The 11492-nt window shown below is 51.8% G+C and overlaps 1 protein-coding gene across 2 annotated transcripts in view; it reads right to left on the bottom strand.

The window, feature by feature from the left end:
• Positions 1-1223: 1223 nt before the first annotated feature.
• LOC105465936 (tetraspanin 14) overlaps positions 1224-11492 on the bottom strand; it is a 63847-nt gene continuing 53578 nt past the window's right edge. For both annotated transcript variants that reach the window (XM_011714580.3, XM_024787963.2), the window contains 5 exons: positions 10916-11086; positions 8093-8218; positions 6787-6831; positions 4558-4677; positions 1224-2982 (listed from right to left, as the gene is read on the bottom strand). In XM_011714580.3, coding sequence (XP_011712882.1) covers positions 2911-2982; positions 4558-4677; positions 6787-6831; positions 8093-8218; positions 10916-11086 — 534 coding nt within the window. In that variant the 3' untranslated portion in view covers positions 1224-2910. The remainder of the gene's footprint in view (positions 2983-4557; positions 4678-6786; positions 6832-8092; positions 8219-10915; positions 11087-11492) is intronic.

Here is an 11492-nt window from a genome sequence, read left to right as displayed (position 1 = left end):
CACAGCCCTGCCCTGAGGGAAGTGGGATTCCCTGGAGGCCGGTGAGGACAGCTGCAGCAGAGTCCTGAGCAGACGGATGGGAGAGGCCAGAGAACTGGCGAGCCCAGGCCTCTGAAACAGAGAAGCAGAGGACGTTCAGGAGGTGCAGTGTCTGGTGCTAGAGGCCGAAGGCCAGGGTTGACCACTGGGATAAGCAGCTTTCAGCTACGTGGGGCATGGTGGGTGGTGGAAAGGAAGGGGTACAGACAGCCCAGATAAGAAGCTGCCCGGGAAAGAAAGGAGGGAGCCATAGGGCCTAGGCAAGTTTTTAGGATGAGGAAAGGAAGGCCAGCGACAGGAAGAAGGGACAGGAAAAGTAACGTGACAAGATCCTGAGGGGGTGGGCCAGGGTTGGGAAGGGGGTACAGGAAGGACCCCAAGGCTTTAAAGTGAGCATGTGCATGGTGGGGAAGACGGGGATTCAGGACAGGCCAGTGCTGAGTGGGGAGTGCACAGGAGGCCTGCCCTGTGCCTCTGTGCAGAGAGCCGATGCTGGGTGGAGACTGCCAGTGCCCGGCTCTCATCCTTGCTTTCTTTCCATTCCTCATCCAACTATTCAGAGTCACGTGATATGGCTGAGAATGGCCAGAAGGGTCTATAGTTGAAAGACAAACCCAACTCTGCAAGTCACACCGAGACTTCATCCTGAACTAGGTCTACAGGAATAGATGGGTCAGGCCTACAAGAGCCTTCCAGGAGCTCTGGCAGGGAGGGTCTGCGGCCACCCACTCCCCCAGGGAAGGCTGGATCAGAGGCATCTAGTGAGGCGGGCACCACCACCAACCCCCTTCAGAGAGGCTGGCACACCCAGGACACACAGCTCGTGCAGCGGCAGTGCCCAGGCTTCAATCCTGTGTCCCCACTTCGACTCAGTGGCCCCAAGCTCTTTTGCCTGGATCAATAAATACTATCGCCCAGGGGTGGACAGAAATAACCTAAAACAATGTTTCCTCTAGACTGAAAGTGCTGCCATACAGAATCTTAAAAAAAAAAAAAAAAAAAAAAAAAATGCACTCAATGAAATGTAAGTCAGATTGTGCTGATGATGGGCTGCCTCTACCATCCACCCTTCTGTAAGGTCTACATACCCTAGCCCTTGGCTCCTCTGGCAGCTGCGTTTACCACTGAGATGCTTAGCAACATCTTGATAGTGACCCCAAACAAAAACGACCAAAACAACAGCATTAATATAAAGATATATTCCATAAAAGAGTTTGGCAGTCAAAGAGAAGCATCACACTTCCAAAAAACACAAGCATTCTTCTTCTCCTAGTCTACAGAGAATTGTAAAAAACAAACAAACAAAAAAACCAGGAAAAAAAAAAGATAGTATCATCATCAACAAACAGCCACCAGTATACACCACACTAGAATGTACACTCCGGCAAGTTACTGAAGGTTGCACTCGATCCCTGAACGATGAGAAGTGGTCCGAGCTATGGCAAAGCGTTAGAAAGTAGCCCAGCTAGACAAATGCCCCAGCTATCCCCAGGGGAATCATTCAGTACTTAAGAAGACTTCATTTCCAAGAGCAGGCCCCAGACAAGCCCTGACAGGAAGGGTGGACCAGTGACCACCGATATCCGGTCACCAGAAACAAAACGCCCGGACCTTCTGAGCAGCTGCAGCCTGGGGTTGTGGCACGGCATGGGGCGTGGTTGCAGAAGAACGGCTGTCTCAGAGAGAAGCAAATGGCAGGCCAGCCAGCCCTGGGTACGCGGCCTCAAGAGGAGCCCTGGCCAACTGTTTCAGGCTAGCCATCTTGGGCTGGGGCTCCCTGGGCTTGCAGTGGGGAGGGTCAGGATTCAAGTTCTGGGTGACAATTTCAGTAGCACCAAGACCAGAAGACAGTGAGGCCACGCTGGGGAGCAGGGGAGTGCTTGTATGTGGGATACATGGAGGGAGGCTGCAGTATGTGGAGGGGAAGGAGAGGCTGTTGTGGGCTGGTTCTTAAGACACTCGAGGGGACTCAAAAGGGTCGGCTCCAGCCGTGGACACTATGTAAGGCTGCTCAGAGGAGAATGCTAGAGGAGAGGAAGAGGAAGTGAAATGGTGTGAGAACATTCTTACCCCTATAAATAAACTATTTACACACTTTAAGAAAAGGAGAGCCGGCTCTCAGTGAAGAACCATGCCCACCACCCCACCAGTGCCATCAGGGCTTAATGCTGTCAAGACCAGAGGCAGTTCTGGCACCGGGAGAACAGCTGGTGGACACAGGGGGGGCAGTGGACAAGGCACTCCCGTGGCACCAGTCCACGCACTGGCTCAGGCTTACTTCACTTGAACATGGCTGAGGATCCTGCAAACAACCCCTGACGTGTGCATGCCCCTGCAGACTGCGCTGGCACTCAGAGGCCCAGCAAGGCCACATCCGCCTCCCCAGTTACAGGCAGGCCCCCGTGCTGCTTGGCTTGATGGAGAGAGATGCCTTGTCCACGCCTGTGGGTCCCTCTACCCATGGCCCACCCACAGATGGGGCTGACCCAAAGCAGATGTCTGGATGCCAGTGGAGAGGGGACCAGGGTGTCCTGCAGACGTGCTTGAGCTGCAGGGGGACTGAGTCAATCCCTCCTGGCAGCCACAGGAGCCCTCTCTGTCTTTCAGAGTCACCACTCCCACATAAAGACACATTCTCTGTCTCTGGATAGACTCCAGAGGGATACAGTCACAAGTCTGGGCAGGTAACAAGGGGGTCCCTTGGTCTTCAGCACCAGCAAGCAGAAACAGAGAGGTCACGTCACGCTGAGGCTGAAGATGGGGCGCTGGCTCTGGGGATGTCGGCTCCTCTCCCTCTGGACTTAGGGCTGACGGCAGAGAAAGGCTCTAGTTTCCCGGCGTGGCTCAGCTTGGCTCCCTCAACTCTGCTCCTCAGAAGTGATGGCCGGCCTTCACCGCCTCGATGTCCGAGATCAGGGTCCTTGCCAGGAAAATGCCAAATATCTGAAACCAACACCAGCAGAGTCAGTGACCATTGCTGGGGCCCAAAGGCAGACGGCAGGGAGCGGAAGGTGAGGTTGGGAGCTCCCACTGCATGCCTCTCCTCACCGCCCCCACTGCAACTGAGGATGCAGAGATAGCACCGTGGAGCCAGTGGCACAGCACAGCTACTCCTCCCGCAAAAAGGGGTTCTGGGGTCTAGTCTGTTACATCCCCAGAGCCTAGAAGAGGCAAACCACAGGCAGCACAAGCAAAGAGACACTCTGCCCTGCCTCCAACATGATTAAGTGCATCACAAGCCATGGGGCAGGACACGCCTGTCCCTGGGTTAAACCAAAAATAACAGGGTCACCCTGACTGTTTCTGATTCCCAAAATAATAAATCTTGAGTGTTTCCCGTAAACGTTGATTCCACAGAAAGACCAAGGCCACCCCCAATTTCGGCTGTGCTAATGTCTGAAGGTTCATCCCAACCTTGGTGAGCGGGAAATCGTGAGAGAAGACTGATGTTCTTCTAACGTGAACAGACGAGCATGAACTTGGTGACCTCTGGAAATGGCTTTTTTTCCCTTTAAATTCTTGTGTGGTTCTAATTTGACTAGTCAGTCCTTCTGAAGTCTGATTCTTCCCTTTCCCATTTTACAAATAACTTTTTTCTTTCATTTCCCAGTTGCTTCCTCCTATTTCTTAGTCTTCCTTGAAGGAGGAAGGCATGTGTGGGTGGCTGGTGGCCCTGGGTCCACCTCAGTCACCCTCTTCCAGGAAAGAACAGAGTCAAACACTTTATAAATGGTGTTATTTTCCACACAAGAACTGCATCAGTGGACCCAGAAGCTGCAGCTTCCTGGAAGCCCTGAACAGCACTGGAAAGACTCCTGGTTTCTCTGATCACTGAATTCTTGACTTTCTCTGCCACTTCTTCTCCTGGCAGTCACCAACCAGCCCAGTCACTCCAAGCCTCACTGCCCGCTGAGCCACCAACATCCTCCCACATGTGAAACCTGGTTCAAATGAACAAGCACAGCCTGGGAGGGGAAAGGATGCCACAAATGGCAGCGGGCCTCAGAGGATGTCTCATGGACAGGGAAGATACCTGACAATCCCAGCCCAGGGACCAGAGACAGGAGGAGAGGTCCCAGGGCGAGTGCACACACCTGAGCCTCAGGCCACCCTCAGGCCCCAGGTGACCAAGAGTTTAGCCTCCCTATCTGCAGCACTTGATGGCCCACCCCGAGCACACTCCTGACCCACCTCCAGACAGGCAGTGACCCTTCTGCAGCCCACCGGGCCCTCTGGAGAGGGCTGCCAATAGAACCTGTGCAGGGCCACAAGCCCCTCCCAGCCTGCCCCCGCCCAGAGGGCGCCCCTATAGGTAGCATTTATGGAAGCCACCATTCTCCTCCCCAACACGTTTACACACATACACCCTCTCAGCCTTGGACATCCAGTTGAATCCCTTTTTTAATTCTGCAAATTCCTTAATACCATACCCAAGCTGGACCCATGCACTCTATGTTAAGGGCCCAACCTCAAATGAAAAAAGGCCACCTGCCAATCCCACAGGCTCCCGGGACACACCTGCAGCAGCGAGATGGCGATGAAGACGCCAGCCACAATGTAAATGTTCCGCGGGAGCCAGCTTTCCAGCGCCTGGATGCAGCCTTTCGTGAAGATGGACTCGTCCCACTTGCTCTTCAGCTGCAGGAAAACACCACAGGGGCCTGAGCCTTTGGCACACACAATGTCCCCACCCTGATCCCCTAGCGAACTCCACCAAGGAGCAGTGCAAAGCAGGGTGGGAACGAGGGATCCAGGAGGCAGGCAAGGACTCTCCAGGAGATGCTCGTCGGCTCCTCCCAGCCTCTGCCCCTCGCTGGGCACTGTGCCATCGCACCACCTGTCTGACCAAAGGCTCCCTGGCTGTTCCCCTTCAGGTCTCCAGAGATTTAAAGACCAACTTTCTCAAGATTCCCTTCCCCAGTGTCCACATCTGGAGAAAGAGAAGGGACTTGAAGGCTTGGAGGAGGATGTGCCTTTAAAGGGAGAGAAACCTGGAAAAGGGGATCCAGAGTCTCCTGAGAAGAAGGGTGCTTCTCAGAGCGGGCATCCCACCGGTAAGCTCGGCCAGGCAACAGTCACCAGCCAACCAGCTCCCTCCAGTGCTGACCCCGGTGGGGTATCAGTAACCATCCCAGCACACGCCCCAGCCCTGCCCACCCCACCCGGGGCAATCGGCCCCAGCCCCCTCACACCTATCAGCCTCCTCCATGGCAACACGATGGAGCATTAGTCCCTAACTTTAGAGGTGTTAGGGACTAAACTGTGTCCTCAAAATCCATACACTGAAGTCCTAACCCCCAGGACCTCAGAACATGATTGTATTTGGAGACGGGCTCTTTACAGAGGTAATTATGCTACAATGAGGCCATCAGGGTGCCCCCTAATCCAATATGAAGAGCATCATGCCAAGAAGAGGAGATCAGGACACAGACATGCAAGAGGGGAGCCCACATGAGGACACAGGGAGAGGACAGCCACCTGCAGCCAAGAGAGAGCCCTGGAACAGACCCTTCCATCACAGCTCTCTAAAGGCACCCACCTTGCCAGCACCTTGATTTTGGACGTCTAGCCTCCAAACTGTGAGAAAATAAATGTCTGCTGTGGCTTAAATTTCTGTTTGTGTTATGTTGTGACAGCAGCCTTTGCAAATTAATGTAAGTGGCAAAACAACTCATAATTAGGGAAGCTGATGTTGATACAGGTTCTTATCTTAGTCCATTCAGGCAACTATAATAAAATACTATAGATTATGTGGCTTATAAACAACATAAATTTATTTCTCACAGTCCTGGGGGCTGGAAAGTTCAAGATCAGGGCACTGGCAAATTTGGTGTTGGATGAGGGCCCACTTTCTGGTTCATGGATGGCACCCTCTCACTGTGTCTTCACACAGTGGAATGACAAATAAGCTCTCTGGGCCTCTTTCATAAGGGCACTCATCCCACTCATTAAGGACTCTGCCCTCATGACCCAATCCCCTCCCTAAGACCCCACCTCTTAATACCATCACATTGGGGCTTAAGTTCTAACACGTGAATTTTGGGGAAACATAAACATTCAGTTTACAGAAGTTTCTCCCTGTAAAATGCAGATCCCTAAAGAAAGACAGTTGCCCAAGCTGTAGGGACACATCCCTCGTATGCACAACTAACGGGAGGGGTCTCTGCAGATTCCTCGAGACTCCTCCTTTTTAGAACAGCAGTCATTCATATCACCAAAAACCACTAGAACAAGGACTGGAGTGGGGTAGGGTCTTGCTTCTCTTTGCATCCAAGAGCACACTCCCTACAGCCTAAAGGAAGTCCTGGAGGACAGAGCCTCACCCCTGCCCCATGCCTGCCTCCCTCTTTGTCACCACTGCCTCCACACAGAGGCCAGACCAAGGCACATACACTCCTGCAGCTGTCCTCTTAACGACAGACATCTTCTGGGATGCCAAGGAGCCTCCTAAAAATGCAGTCTTTGTCCCTCAAAACTTCCATCCCACCTCTTTAAATGCAGCAACTCCTAGTTGTTGGGACTGCAGCTCACAAGGCTTGGAATCACCATTACTGCTCCCAGGGGTCCTGCCGCCAGCTCAGGAAGCGGTGTGTGTGACCCTGTGCCCATGCTCAGCTTAGGTGGCATCAGGAGCTTCACCGCCCCGAGTTTCCCCACTTCAGTTTGCACTTGTGCTAAATCAGGATGTTGAACCATAGGGAATGAAACCTAAAGAACTCTTCAATTTGTATACACTGGAGCTCTCACCTGAATCCTGACATCATATCCACACTGTGTGTTCACAACTTTTTGCTGCAAGAAAAGTAGAAAAATTAGCTGCTTTTGGTGTCTCAAGAACCTAATGGTAAGAGACTCTAGAAAAGACATGACCAAACACTAGCAAACATTTGTGCAAATCCCATTACAGCTCATATCCTTCAATCCCGACACCAACTAATCCTTCAGGCCAGGACAGAGTGGCAAACTTTCTCTGAAGGGCTAGACAGTGAATATTTCAGACACATACTCAATTCTGCTTTTGTTGCATGAGAGCCGGCACTGACAATCTGTACACAAACAGGAATAGCTGTATTTCAAGAAAACTTCATGGACACTGAAATTTGAATTTCATATAATTTTCATGTGCCCCAAAATATTCTTCTTCTTTTGGTTTATTTCCAACCATTTAAAAACATCTGAAAGCATTCTTAGCTCACAGGTCATGGAAAAATAACAGGCCAGATTTGGCCTGGGGGCCACAGTTTGCTAGGAGGTAAGACCTATACTTGGAGGTAAGAACTATACGTGCTAAAAGCAACACTTACGAGACTGGTACAGTTCACAGTCGCAGTGGAGACCTCAGAAGAGCTGTGCAGTTTCAGCAAATCGGAGCCTCTCCTGGGCTGCAGAACTTGCCCATATAATAGTGGTGATGCTCTGCCTTCTCAAAGCCCATAACCCAGGACCAGGCTTTACATAACTGCACTGAGAGCTGGCAACATGCCCAGTTCTACTCAGGCTCAGCTCAGGCAAAATTCACAGCTCCTTCACGGGTCACCCCAAGAACATAGCTTCTGGAACCCAAGGACGTTGGCCTTGGATTGGGAATGCAAATAGGTATAGAAAGGACAGGACAGGTGCAGTGGCCCACACCTGTAATCCCAGCACTTCAGGAGGCTAAGATGGGCAGATCGCCTTGAGCCCAGGAGTTCAAGACCAGCCTGGGCAACATGGTGAAACCCCATCTCTACAAAAAATACAAAAATTAGCCAGGAGTGGTGCTCAAGCCTGTGGTCCCATCTACTTGGGAGGTTGAGGCCAGAGAATTGCTTGAGCCCGGGGAAATAATACTGTTTTCTCCTGCCTCACCCAGAACACCAAGGCCAGGGTGGGTCATGCAAGCAGTGTTCCTAGAATGTACACACATCGGATTTCAGAGCTGGGCAGCCTTGAGGAGGGCGTGGAGAGAACACACCCGCTCCTCAGACCTCCATGAGAGAAAAGTACCCCAGAGCACTGGAGGAGTCAGGAAAGCTGCTGGGCTTCAGGAAGGGCCCAGCACAAGCCAACTCACCGCAGGATCTGGCACGCAGCAGGAGAAGGGGACCCCGCACTTCTCTCGGCTGTAGCTGGCACCGCTGCAATTGAAGTAGACGTTGAGATCCCAGTCTTCAGGGCCATATGCGCCACAGCACTGGTTCTGCAACCACAAAAGCCAGAACTGTTAGGGGCTCCAAGACAGGGCCATGGCTGCCCAGCACAGGGCAACGTTCGTGGTGATGCCAGGCTAAGTCTGCCGGCATCTACCATGCAGAGAAACCAGGGCCCGCCCCGCTACCCCCCATGTGCAGAGATGCTAAGCTGGCAACATAGGCAGCCCTTTAAGAAGAAAACAGCTGGGCTGTAGCCCAGGCCTGTAACTTCAGCGACTTGGAAGGTTGAGATGGGAGGATGGTTTGAGCCCAGGAGCTGGAAATAAATCTGGGCAACACAGCAAGACTGCACCCCCGCCCCTCCGCCCATCAGAAAGAAAGAAAGAAAGAAAGGAAAGAGAGAGAGAAAGAGAGGAAATGAGAGAGAGAAAAAAGGGGAGAGAAAGAGAAAGAAATGAAAGAAAGAAAAGAGAAAAAGAAAAAAGAAAGGAGGGAGGGAGGAGAAAAAAGGAAAGAGAGAGAGAGAGAGAGAGAACATGCTCTTTTGATGTGTTAAAGAAAATAATAAAAACAAATAAAAAGGAAATGGCGGTGAAGGTATCTCCCAGCCACAGTGCCTCCTCTGTCCAACCCACATAGCTGGCTCAGTGGAGCCCTCTGGCCCCACTGCTGGGCACAGCATACCCAGCCCAGGCCCTCCTTAGCAGGGAGCTTGCCCTTCTTCCCAGCCTCTTCAAAGGAGACTCCTCCTTCCAGTCTCCTCAGAGGATAGGAGAGTGGCCTCTCTCCTTTGAGGCCCTGTCGGCACCTTGGTGTGGTCCTTTACTTGCCACAAGAGAACACTTCCTAGTGTGCAGTGTTTGTTCTCCTCCCTGAGAAACTTGCAAGCGAATTCCCCTTTTTACCCCTTTACAAAAAACAGCCGCTAAGTGTCTGCTCCTCAGAAAAGAGGTCCAATGAGGGTGAAAGGTAACACAATCAAAGCTCCGCCCCACACCTGGGGCCTCTGCCCTCCCCTTCCTATCATCTGGTGTGGCTACAAAGAAAATCCTTATTTGACTACAAAATTTGTAAAAACCAAACACTGAAAGCATCATTGTGAAGTTGACAGTGTCTCTTCCCCTAAAAAACTTTTTCGCATTTGCCCTTACAGCTGACGTGGTTATGGCAATAATCACAACAAATAACAACAGCGATTTCTGGTTGTTTTGTTTTGCTTACTTCTCAGGTAAAATCGTCTCCCCCACACCTCCACTGTTCCACTTGCTTTAGTGATTACCCGAAATTTCACCCCAAGGAAGCTCTGTAATTTACTGAATCCCTCTCCTGGGAAGTTTTTTAAAATTATTATTATTTATTTTTTTGAGACAGAGTCTCGCTGTCGCCCAGGCTAGAGTGCAGTGGCGTGATCTCAGCTCACTACCAGCTCCGCCTCCCGGGTTCACGCCATTCTCCTGCCTCAGCCTCCCGAGTAGCTGGGACTACAGGCGCCCACCACCACGCCCAGCTAATTTTTTGTATTTTTAGTAGAGACGGGGTTTCACCAGAATGGTCTCGATCTCCTGACCACGTGATCCATCCGCCTCAGCCTCCCAAAGTGCTGGGATTACAGGCATGAGCCACCACGCCCGGCCAGAAGTTTTACTTTTAAAAGAAAAAGAAGTCAATGGAGAAAACTATGTTTTTAAGGCAATGCAGGGATGAACCACAACCTAGCATGCTGACACCAGCAAACCAAGGGTATGTGAAAATGTAAAAAGGATGGTGGCACTAAACAGAAAAGAAAGGAGAGGTATCAAAACATGGCTGGGATTTGGTGACTTTCACAGACTAATACACATTAGTAATAACAATACAGATAGGGTCTTTGGTACCATAAATGAGTTTTGCTGGATCCCATAATACATGAAATAAAGGTGAACAAGTTTTGGTTAATAATGAGAGTGAATCATAGATTTTTAATGGTTTCTGATTTATTTTCTTCTCAAAAGCAAAGTGTTCCATATGAAAAGTTCTTAAGGAAGCTAGGCTTTCCGTCAGCACACAGATCAAACAAGAGCCTTGCATTGCACAGGCTGACATGGCCAAGGAGTGAGTTCCTCCCCAGGTGGCTGGGACAGCTGTGTTCCAAGCCTCCAGGTGCAGTCACGCATGAGAGGGATAAGAGGGATGGGGACCAGATGGAGTAAAGGCCACAGCCTGGGACTGCTTAGACAAACCCCTGGGCACATATTCCAGGGAGGTCACATTCTGCTAGATCTGACAAAGCTTCCTCCAGGCAGCCCTGGCTTCTTAAAAAGGAAGGGGAAAAGGTCCCGGGGAGGAAGGGGATAGGAATAGCCTCAGACGGTGAGTCACGAGCTGTGGGGAAGAAGCTATGCCTTACGATATGCAGCGCCTAAGGAGGATTGCAGCTGGTGTGGCTATTGGGCAGGACTGGAAAGATCTGGGGCCAAAAGAGGAGGGCCAGGCACATGGGGGTGGGTGTTCTCAGGTGCAGCTGGATTTGCCTGTCCAATCCCAACGGGAAAGGGCTGGCCCACCGGGCAACCACAAGTCGGCAAAGTGGAATAGACCAGAGGCGGGGTGGCCTGTTCCACGGCCTCCCTGCCATCTGCCAAGCTGCAGGCAGAAAACCCACAGAGGAGAGAAGGCCTGGTGCCCCGCTAGCCTCAGCTCCGGGCAGCACAGCAGGCCACAAGGGGGCGCATGCTCTATCAGGGGCCCAATGGGGAGGTGCTTACAGCTTTCTGAAGGGAGTCGATGAGGTTCTGCAGGTCGATATCGTCCCGGTAGGACTTGATGTTGCTCTCGAAGAACTCCCGGAATCGGTCCCTCACCCAGTCCTGGAACAGGAAGGCCAGCACCGCCACAGCCAGCTCCAGGAAGAAGATGAGCACGATGGTGCCACAGAACTGCAGGGGAAGGGGACGAGAGCAGGAGTGACCACCCCACCAGCCTGCACCCCCACACACATAACCCCACCTGACCCGGAACCACCATCCTTGGCAGAACGTGGGCTCTGCACCTGAGAGTCCCACACAGGGGTCCCGAGAATCCCACACTTGGTTAGCTGGGTGACTCTGGGCAACTTCGCTTCATCTGTAAAAAGAGGTTATTTATCCCTACCCATGTCACTGCATTGCTGATAATGGCCACATGAGTGAAAAAGTGTGAGAAAACTCCAAGCCAATGTGTCAGTCATTTGCTATGAAGCAGCCCTCCTCCCTGGACAAGGAGGAAATCCTATCACATGAACGAATGGCTGCCCTACCCCAGCAGTTCCACTGGGACCCTCCAGGGCAGCATCCTGGGGTATCA

The sequence above is a fragment of the Macaca nemestrina genome, chromosome 9 (genome assembly GCF_043159975.1).
Source record: "Macaca nemestrina isolate mMacNem1 chromosome 9, mMacNem.hap1, whole genome shotgun sequence".
In the NCBI taxonomy this organism is placed as follows: domain Eukaryota; kingdom Metazoa; phylum Chordata; class Mammalia; order Primates; family Cercopithecidae; genus Macaca; species Macaca nemestrina.
Note: the sequence above shows the minus strand (reverse complement) of the source record. Positions and strands in the feature narration are given on the sequence as shown.